The sequence below is a fragment of the Maniola jurtina genome, chromosome 4 (genome assembly GCF_905333055.1).
Source record: "Maniola jurtina chromosome 4, ilManJurt1.1, whole genome shotgun sequence".
In the NCBI taxonomy this organism is placed as follows: domain Eukaryota; kingdom Metazoa; phylum Arthropoda; class Insecta; order Lepidoptera; family Nymphalidae; genus Maniola; species Maniola jurtina.
In genome coordinates, this window is record NC_060032.1 from 10627939 (window position 1) to 10638291 (window position 10353).

General features: G+C 34.7%; 2 protein-coding genes across 2 annotated transcripts; one reads left to right on the forward strand and one right to left on the reverse strand.

Moving 5' to 3' along the window:
- Window positions 1–3616: 3616 nt before the first annotated feature.
- Window positions 3617–6805, reverse strand: LOC123864349 (acyl-CoA Delta(11) desaturase-like). The gene is made up of 5 exons (XM_045904710.1): window positions 6746–6805; window positions 5578–5781; window positions 4845–5019; window positions 4339–4500; window positions 3617–4070 (listed from the first exon to the last, which is right to left on the reverse strand). Exons 2-5 carry the CDS (start codon window positions 5774–5776, stop codon window positions 3617–3619), a joined length of 990 nt encoding a protein of 329 aa, XP_045760666.1. The 5' UTR covers window positions 5777–5781; window positions 6746–6805.
- A 2567-nt stretch (window positions 6806–9372) lies between these two features.
- LOC123864720 lies at window positions 9373–10011 on the forward strand. The gene has a single exon (XM_045905343.1). It carries the CDS (start codon window positions 9373–9375, stop codon window positions 10009–10011), a length of 639 nt encoding a protein of 212 aa, XP_045761299.1.
- Window positions 10012–10353: the final 342 nt, after the last annotated feature.

Below are 10353 nucleotides of genomic sequence, written 5' to 3' on the forward strand. Positions count from 1 at the left end.
TGGACAATCGTAAAACGACTAAAAATAAACTAACAATAACATATATCATTATGTCTATTGAAGGTCTAATGTTTAAGTTTTTTTCTGTATCTACACTAATATAAAGATGTAAGTTAGTTTGTGAATTTGTATGTAAAGGGCACTTAATCTCCGGAACTAATTAATCGATTCTGAAAATTCTGTTATTAGTAGGATAGCTTTAGCTACATTATCAATTAGTAGGTACTTTAGGCTATAAATTATATCACGCGGACAAAACAACTAAATATTAACACTGCTATAATGTGTAGGTATATCAAGGTCTAAACCATTGTATTCTACATGTAATATGCATGGATTTTCATCCATTCATTATTTATATCTATTTTTTGTTAACATCATAAACAATTTGTAATAAAAGTTAGAAAACTTGTAAAATACCTCTAAAAATAATTGATGGCTCGATATATATAACATAAGAGAAAGACAACGTTTATCTAAAATTTAACATTTGAGATGTTTTTGAATAATTTTGAAAATTTTGTAGCATCATGATAACTGTTTTATATGTTGTATAACTAGGGACCATAATAACTTATTATTGTTAGCTAGTTGAATCTGCGATTTCGTTGGCGGTGCGATGTGATAAGAAACATTAGCCATTGGACAATAACAGTGGTGTTTTAATCAATGAAACATAATTAATAAGTCCTTGAAATAGAATTGAACTAATTAATCGTACTTTAAAATAATGTAACCAATTTTTAGATCATAGACCATAGTAAAGGATCCGCTACGTTAGCGGCGGAGACTAATCATTTATCTGTATTAGATATATGAATCTAAATTATAATTATAAAACAAATATTATATGGAAGATATCTACTGACTGTAGTTAACAAGTGTAAATTAAAAAATTATAACACCCCCGTGAAGTGAAGGTTACAGTAACTAGAAAAGAGCTAATAACTTTCAAACGGCTGAACCGATTTTCTTGGATTATAGCTAAGAACACTCTCGATCAAGCTACCTTTCAAACATTAAAAAAATAAATTAAAATCGGTTCATTCGTTTAGGAGCTACGATGCCACCACAGGATGCCACAGACAGATTTACAGATACACACGTCAAACTTATAACACCCCTCTTTTTGGGCCGGGGGTTAATAAAATGATGTGATTTGTAATTTGTATAGCGGTAGTTTATGAGGCTAGAATTATTTAAAACCTATATATGCTGTTCAAAGTGCTTAAGTGTAGGTATACACACTAAGAACAATAGAAAAGAATAATAATAAAATGTCACGTGGCAAGGACATAGGTAACACAAGAAAAAAATTGTTTTTCTTGATTGAAAAAATAAATAAAGGACATAAAGTTTATATAATTTTATTTTACGAATAACTAATCAAAACTAAATTGTAGGATCACAAATACCGACTCCTCGTCTTCCAAATTCTACGTGACTCCTGCGACAAAAGTAATTTGCACCCAGTTGGCGCACTTGCAAGCCATAAATCAGCGATTTTGAACTGAAAACCTTTTCACCTTTAATAGCCACATAGTTTAATATCTTTAGTAGCCACAAAATACGTGATTTTGGACGAAAAATTATTAGATATTATTGTTAGGAGACTTAATTTGGATATTGTTTATTTTATAGAAAAATATTATTGTTTCTTTATAAAAAAATCATACAACATACCTATTACCTACTCTATCGTTTACCACAGTAAAAACAATTTTTTAAAACAAACAGCAGGTTCGATTGTTATTAACCCTTAGGATCAGATTTTTTAAAATCTTTGAATGCACTTTTTAACCCTCGACCCAATAAGAGGGGTGTTATAAGTTTGACGTGTGTGTAATAAATTAATATAATTAATAACACCCCCGACAAGTGTAGGTCACAGTAACTAGAAAAGAGTTGATAACTTTCACCGAACCGATTTTCTTGGATTATAGCTAAGAACACTCTCAATCAAGCCACCTTTCAAACAAAAAAAAAACTAAATTAAAATCGGTTCATTAGTTTAGGAACTACGATGCCACAGACAGATACACAGATACACACGTCAAGCTAATAACACCCCTCTTTTTGGGTTGGGGGTTAAAAATGGTAATTGGCTCATAGCAGTTCTTGCTCTTCTTCTTGCGGGTCAACCTTGTACCCCGCTTTAGTTCGGCATCCTAGAGGCTGCTGAAGAATTCCAAGGGATGCCGTGGCATCCTAAAGGATTCCGAGGGATCCCGAAGGCTGCCTAAGCATACCGTGACCGTGTTTTTGTATGTAGGACGATCATCATTGAAATTTAAATTTTATTGTCATTGTATATAGTTTTATTTCAGTTCGTCGCATGAAAATCTCCTGTGAAAATGAAAGGCCCTAATAGCAGTTTATATCTACCACAGTAAACGCAGTTTTCCGCTAGAGATGCGCTTTGAACCGTTAAATGAAGAAGCTCGTACCCGTTTGCTTGTCCCGGTTGTCGAGTTCACGTGAACTTCATTGTTAAATGGTTTTAAGTAAATTACACTTCAATTTTCCACTGGTAAAATCTTTGCTGTTCTGCTTTAGTGGTGGAAAATCGAGTGTTTATCAATACAAAACTATTTTAATGTATTTCATTTGAAAATTCATTTTCTTATTTCTGGGTGTGATATACTAAAATATTTAAGGTTTAAAGTATTAAGTAGGTTCTATAGTAGTAAATGAAGGCATGATTTATTCAATAAAATGCAGATACCTAGGTGCATTTAGGTTTAAGTAATAAAGGTTTACATTTTATCAAGACTTAGTGTGAATATCAACCTGTGATATCAACTAACTACAGGTATCTACCTATTTTGTATAAAAATATTAAATAACCCAGGATTAAATTAAAAAGAAAGAAAACGTAGGATAAAAATTACTCATTAATTAAAAAGAAACCCAACTGCGCAGAAACATCCTAAAATATTAAATTAATGTTTAGTGGTAAAGAGTACCTACCGCAGGTAATCTACAGTTTTAACTTTTGTATGCCCCTTGCTAAGATACGCTTTAGCAATGAACTTTAATTAAGTTAAGGCTTCTACGCAGTCGGATTTTTTTTTACAGTAGCTTGCACTGATGTTTCACTAAACATCTGCGTGGCGAAAAACTCACGCTCCTTTACCACTTCTATACATATTCTAGAATGGAATAAATAATGCCCATAAGTAGGTATAATCATTTATTGATGGAACCTGAAAATACCAATACAGTCGATGCTAAGTAACCTGGCAAATATTAGCAATTTTTCTTCGCTGCAATAATTTTGATGCTCCTGTAGGCAAAGTTATAGAGTTTACAATTTTGTCTTATGTATCTCCTAAAAAACATTACTGCTAATGGAGTAACCAATTCCTCAGAGAGTCTAAAATGCCTGATCGCTCGCAAAGGAAGGAAATTAAACTAATAATAGCGTGGCTCTGGCGAAATTCAAGTTTGTTTTAAATTATGTCTAATACGACTAGCTTAAGTTTATGTACACGAAACTGGATTACATTATATACATTGGCCATATGATCTCCATACAATCTGAATACAATACACAACATTAAAAATAAATAGTATTTATTATTTATTTATAACATTTATAAATACATATAACATTTTATTCAGTCTTTTTAACGTTAAAGCCCCACATGTTACTGCCATCACCTGTTCTCTTCGCCCTCGCTTGAACAACCGCATCAGGGACCGTTTTGAGGTCATACGCCCAACCGATCCACGCGAAGAAATCAATGAACTTAGTGCTGAAATTCAACCAGTTATTACCCAGCTCGGCTGTTCGATAATCCCATGGAAACGCATGATGGTAGTTATGGAATCCCTCACCAAATGCTACCCAAGATACAAAAAGGTTCTGAGCCGGCTTCATATACTTGTCATAAGGTTTATTTCCCCATAAGTGAGCAGCACTGTTGACGAAGAATGTTATGTGGAGGTTGAGGACATAACGCATTATGGCGATGTTCCATGCGGTATTGAGGGTTTCTCCGAAGAAATACATGGGTATGAGGGTTGGTAGAGCGAAGCAGATAGTTCCTATGACTGGAATGGCGTACCTGAAAGTTATACAAAATTTTAACATTGTTGTGTACATTGATTTTGTAAGCGCCATAGGTTTTATTTACTCTGAGGTTATGTACCTAATGTTGCCTATTCCTTATAGGATGTCTTTTTAATTTTAAACGAGATTTTTTTATGATAACTAAACGATTAAATGTGATATTCCTCTTCAAATGCACATAACTTAGAAGTGTTCTTCAAGGCAAGATAACTACAATTACGACTTATATATACCTAACGTAAAATTTGTTTTTGGATGCTCACTTCTTCTGAAATCTAAGTACGGGGTTGGCGTGGATGTCGGACATGTCGAGAAATTTTCCTCTCCGTTTCACCTCTGGATGCTTCTTGACCAGTAGCCACCCCATATGCGAGTAGAAGAAACCACGCGTCGCATTGTGAGGATCAGCATCCGTGTCACTGTACCTGTAATGTTTAGAATAGAATAGATTTTTATTCAAATAAACTTTTAGTAGGGCTTTTGAATCGTCAAAATAATTTATCACTGGTTCGGAATGCCGTTCCTACCGAGAAGAGCCAGCAATGTTATACATAGCAGGAAATACGGATGTCGGAAGAACATTTCACACCTTAGCGGTTCATATCAGAAAGGTTTAGCAAAAACGTTTCGTGCTCCTAATTTTTCCGAAATCGCTTTAAACAGCACGTATCCCACCCAAATTAGAAAAAAAGTTAATCCCAACTTCATGGTTTTCTGCATGATACGTTATTGGTATGCCACTATTTGATTGTTACTCATAAAATCTCACCTATGATGCATTCGATGCTCTCGCACCCAATGTATCGCCGTGTTTTGGAATGCTAATGAGTTCATAACCATCAGTATGATTTGCAAGGGCATTTTCGCCTTATATGCTCTGTGGGTCCACAGTCTATGGGCTCCAGCGGTAACACCTACAGCTGCCAGCATGAATAATATGTGACCTGTAGAAAGAAGACACTGTGTCAGGTCAATACTAATATATGAAACCGATTGTAAAACAAAACTCTTCAATTTCCTGTATCGTTTGACGATATCGATCAATCTGAACTATTCTATCTAAAATATATCCACGACGGTGATGCTTGGTCCAAAATAAGATATCTATAAAGATGTATATAAAGATATAAGAAACTACATTAGCATGTAATAATTGAAGTGGCAGATCTAGCTTGTCGTAGGTACGAAAGCCGATGGAAACTCCTAGAGTGGAGGCAGTGTGTTCCTAGTGTTCTCCAGTACGACGACGGACTGACGATATCAAAAGAAGTTGCTAGGAAGTGGCTGGATGAGGAGCTGAACGGTGCTTGTGGTGGTTCATTGTGGACGGCATATTATGTTTAACAGTTGTCATCCTGTAGCTCATTTGATAAGATATAATATAGCTCTTTTTTACTGACCTAAGGTGGGTAAAAATATCCGATCTCTATATCGGTGAACTATTTTATACTATTGAGGGTTTCAACGTTTTAAACTTTAATAATAATACAATCAGTACTTACTGAATATCAATGTCTTCCACGTAGCGATGGTGCAGGCTAGGTAAAGCCCATACAATGCAGCTACATGCGCGTAGAAAAATGTTACTAAATTAGGGTATATTAGGTCGTATTTCCTGGGAGCTGCTTGCGGGGCGACAAGCTTCGGGAATTCATCTTCAGTTTCTGTGATTGTGGGTTCTGTATGTGAGAAGGGAGCCATTGTATCTATAATTAGGAAAACTTATTAATTTTTAACCAGTTATAGAATTAATTGTATACAGTGGACCCCCGGTAATCCGATAAACGTTTTGCAGGGCGGTGTCGGACTATCGAATTTGTCGGATTATAGAGTATTGCGTAAGAACCCTTACAGTCCGGTGTTTTTTAGAAAAGAGTACTTTGTAACCCGACAAATTAAAGATCCAACGATAAGATTTTATATGTTATAGGTACATTAGGTATGTACCTATAACATATTATAGAATCTTATAGTTTCTGAAGTACAAATCATAGGCACTTCACTATGTATGTTAAATGTAAATCACATCACATCACATTGTCACACTTCACACTATCACACTTCACACTAATATTATAAAGGCGAAAGTTTGTATGTGTGTGTGTGTGTGTGTGTGTGTATGTTTGTTACTCCTTCACGCAAAAACTACTGGACGGATTTGGCTGAAATTTGGAATGGAGATAGATAATATCCTGGATTAGCACATAGGCTACTTTTTATCCCGGAAAATCAAAGAGTTCCCACGGGATTTCGAAAAACCTAAATCCACGCGGGCGAAGTCGCAGGCATCGGCTAGTTCAATAATAAAATAGACTTTTCGGATTACAAGGGGTGCCGGATTAGACAGGGGCCGGATTACCGGGGGTCCACTGTATTAAATTTTGACTAATTAGAGAAACGCTGTATTAAAAACTTACTAGCTAGCGCGCCACGGTTTTTTCAGGCGGAAATTCTGAAAATCCTCTCTAAGTGTGAGTCTGCGTTATAGCTGGTAGACCTAATAATATATTATGCAAACTTGCGCTCTCTAAACCCAGTAGTTGGAGCTGTGTTTTCGTACTTGTCAAATAAATGTAATAGTTATAGTTAATTAACCCGTCAATCTTAATAAACTGTTAAGGATTTAAACAAAAATCGTATGAATTTATAATAAAATATAAAAAAAATTACCATTGATGTTACAGACGACACGATGTAACTCTAAGTTATTGCGTAAGCACCCATCAACTAAAAAGATTGTGAAACCTTTGAAAAAATTTATACGGTTGTTTTGAATAATTAAATTTTATTTTTGTTATTTGGTCATCAAGGACCCACGGGTCAAACAGATACCTAGTTTCAGCCAGGGCCGGCTCGGTTTAGCTTTTCCGGTGGCGTATCGCCTCACAGGCTCCCAATTTACAATTTTTTATATTCTTTTATATCTCCATACCTAAATATATCTACTTCATAACTTAGACATCCGAAAGATTAATTATTTTTGATAACGTTACAAATACATAATTTAACTACTATACCAACTCCTATCAACAACTGCGAAGAAAGCGAGACTAAAATTTTTATATTATTTACCTATAGAAAGAACTAGCTGTGCCCGCGACTTCGTTCGCGTGGAATAGTGACTTTTCGCGCTTTATATAGCCACGGACGCTCAGGCGCGAGGCGCCGTGATTGAAATTGACATAACTTTTTTATTTATGAACCGATTGACATGAAATAAACACTAAATGCTAAGTGAAGCTTACTACAATATATTAGTGAAAACTGTATCTAAATCGAATAAGCCGTTTCTGATATTAGCGTGCACAAACACACAGACAAACAGACAAACAGACAAAAAAAAATATTAACTACAATTTCGGGTTCGGCATCGATATAATAACAACCCCTGCTACTTTTTTTTATATATTTCCATTGTACAGACATCACTTTTCTACAATTTTATTATATGTATATAGATTATGAAAAATGGCTGGCAGTAGTAGTAGTACTACCCGCTCGGTACTCGCATTGCTCCCACTTCCCTTGAGCCGGCCCTGCTTGTAGAAATATCGTTCACTCTAGCGACGTTCTATTGTTTGGAAATAAAATTACCTAACCAAGCTAACCATATACTAATGACAGTTATGGGTTCTGCAAGTTCCGCGCGAAATTTTCAATGTTCCGTCAAATATTCTTTTTTCATTGTACAATTAGCTAATAATAGTAGGTACACTTCTAAATTACCCAACGGTGTACATTTCCTATCAACTGCCCTATAAATCACATATAGCCATTGCAGCCATTGCATATGTGATTTTCAAGCCAAATGTGCTAAGTATATACCCACCATATCCCTTACCCATACTATATTACAAGTGCGAAAGTGTGCCTGTCTGTCTACTAGTTTTTCAGAGCCCATCTGTTTAACCTTTTTTGTCAAAAAATTAGTACATACTATACATATATAGCTTGCATCCAAGGGAAGAACTGGCCATTTTTTGTCCCTAAAAAATCAAAGAGTTTCCATCCCACGAGATTCTTGAAAAACCTAAATTCACGTGAACCAAGTCGTGGGCATCGTTATAATATGTGGTAAAGAGATAGCTTGCACTCCAGAGACAGGCATAAAATATGCTACTTTAAGTATATCCCAGAAAATCAAGAGTTCCCACGCGATTTAAAAAAACGGTCGAACTTGTGGGTGTCATCTATTAATTTATATATTAGACTAGTGATGCCCGCAGCTTCACCCGCGTGGATTGGTAAGATTCCCTGCAGCATCAGGATTGAGGAGTTGGAATCCAAATTTTTTTATGGAACAACGCCGCAAAGTTCCTTTATCGATTAAAAAAAATATGCAAATCGGTTCAGAAATCTCGGAGATATCGGTGCATAGGTAGAAAAAACAACTTTTCCATTTTTAAAGTCAGTTAAAAAATAGCCTGTTACTACTTGGTTAATCCTCTACTTGTGTGTGAAAGTCCCGTCAAAATAGGTTCCGCCATTCCGAAGATTTGCCCGTTCAAACAGACAGTTACTTCAATTTTATTTATTAGTAATAGTATAGATATAGATAAGGTAGGTAGGTATTTAGATAAGGTATTTATGATTAGCTGCAGTGCGTGCGAACGTACAGGGTCCGTATTTAAATTGAGTTATTAAAATGAAAACCGCAAAACAGTTGTTTTTGTGAAAAAAGTGTAAAACGATATACAAATCGCAAGTGAAAACGTTATCAAGACGTATAAACATAAGAAAACTGTGAAAAAGGCTTATGAATATACTTTCTATCAAGCGTTCAAGTGTTGTAAACAAACGTGCTAAAATACAAAGGCTAAAACAATTAAATCTGGCTAAGGTAATTAAAAAACTATTTTGCTATTGATATTATTGCAAATAAATAGTGTAGCAAGTATACAAAGTGAATTACATAAATCATTTTTTAACCAAAATAATAAAAACCAAATAGTGAACTATTGAGGGTTGATAGAAAAATAGTTAGACAAGCATACATCGCGGGTCCGCAGATAACGCTCACGTATTTCAACGCTGGAATGGAACGATAAGTTGGCTCAGTGCAAACATCGTTTGTCTAAGCTGCATCTTTACCGAGATCAATCCATGGTGCCTAAGATTTTACTTTTCACTTTTTTTTGATTTTTAAAATATTATTTTTAAAACAAAGATGGAAGATATTGTACAACTATTAAAAAAAGATACAAGAAGACATTAAAGAAACAAAAGATAGTGTCAAAAACAGCGAAATAAATTTACTTAACAAAATCAACGAAAAATTTGACGATATCCAAAGTAAAATGCAAAATCTAGAAGTAACAGTTAGGTCACAAGAACAACGGCTAGACCTTCTCGAAAAGCAAGCCAGGGAGAGAAATATCGTTATTTTTGGTGTTGAGGAAAAGGAACAGAATAACGAGGATTTACAGAATAATTTCCTGAAGATATTCAGTGATATTATGAAGATAGATTGTACTAGTTTTGAAATACAAGGTATAAAAAGAATTGGTAAAAAATGCGATAAACCTAGACCCGTTATTGTTACACTTTCTACATTTAGGAGAAAAATTGAAATTTTATGCAACAAAAAATCACTTGAACTGTTAAATTACTATATAAAAGAAGATTACCCACCAAAAATTTTACAAAAAAGAAAAGAACTTCAAGAAATTGCGAAGGAAGAGCGGGAAAAAGGCAAAAAAGTAATAATCAAATATGATAAGTTGATTGTCATTCCACAAAAAGAGACAAATGAAAACACAAAACGAGGAAATAAACGCAATCTTTCTGAAACTCCTCCCGACAAGCATGGTAAATTTACAAGGAAACCCAAAAAGACTACCCAAACCCTAAAAAGTAACACCCTAGCATCTTACTGGACCGACAAAGGCACTCAAATCGAAAAACACTTGAATCCAGAGTCTGCAGCAACACCTTAATAAACGGGGATATCTACTTAGTTATTATAATATTTACAACATAAGGTGCCTCCCTCCTCCTCCTCCAAGACGGCCGGTCACCGTGGAGGAGTATGACCACAACCCCCCCGGTTTGAACATACATATTTAACTACTCAAAATACAATATATACACATATTAATATATTTTTTTTTTTTTTTTTTAATAGGATAAAAACAGGATTATTTACATAATTGAACAAAATTGAATGTACTTACCTATGAGGCTAAGATAATTACATAAACATAAAAGGAAAACTCTGGGATACTAATTAATAACGTGAGGAATCTAAAAAAGAAGTATATGAAAAGAATTTATATAAA

Excerpts from the sequence above, each read along its gene's own strand:
- LOC123864349 (XM_045904710.1), bottom strand. The coding sequence starts at position 5,776 with ATGGCTCCCTTCTCACATACAGAACCCACAATCACAGAAACTGAAGAT. Across the intron at positions 5,020-5,577 it reads GTGGAAGACATTGATATTCA|GTCACATATTATTCATGCTG; the intron begins GTAAGTACTGAT and ends TTCTTTCTACAG. Across the intron at positions 4,501-4,844 it reads GAGCATCGAATGCATCATAG|GTACAGTGACACGGATGCTG; the intron begins GTGAGATTTTAT and ends TAAACATTACAG.
- LOC123864720 (XM_045905343.1), top strand. The coding sequence starts at position 9,373 with ATGCAAAATCTAGAAGTAACAGTTAGGTCACAAGAACAACGGCTAGAC.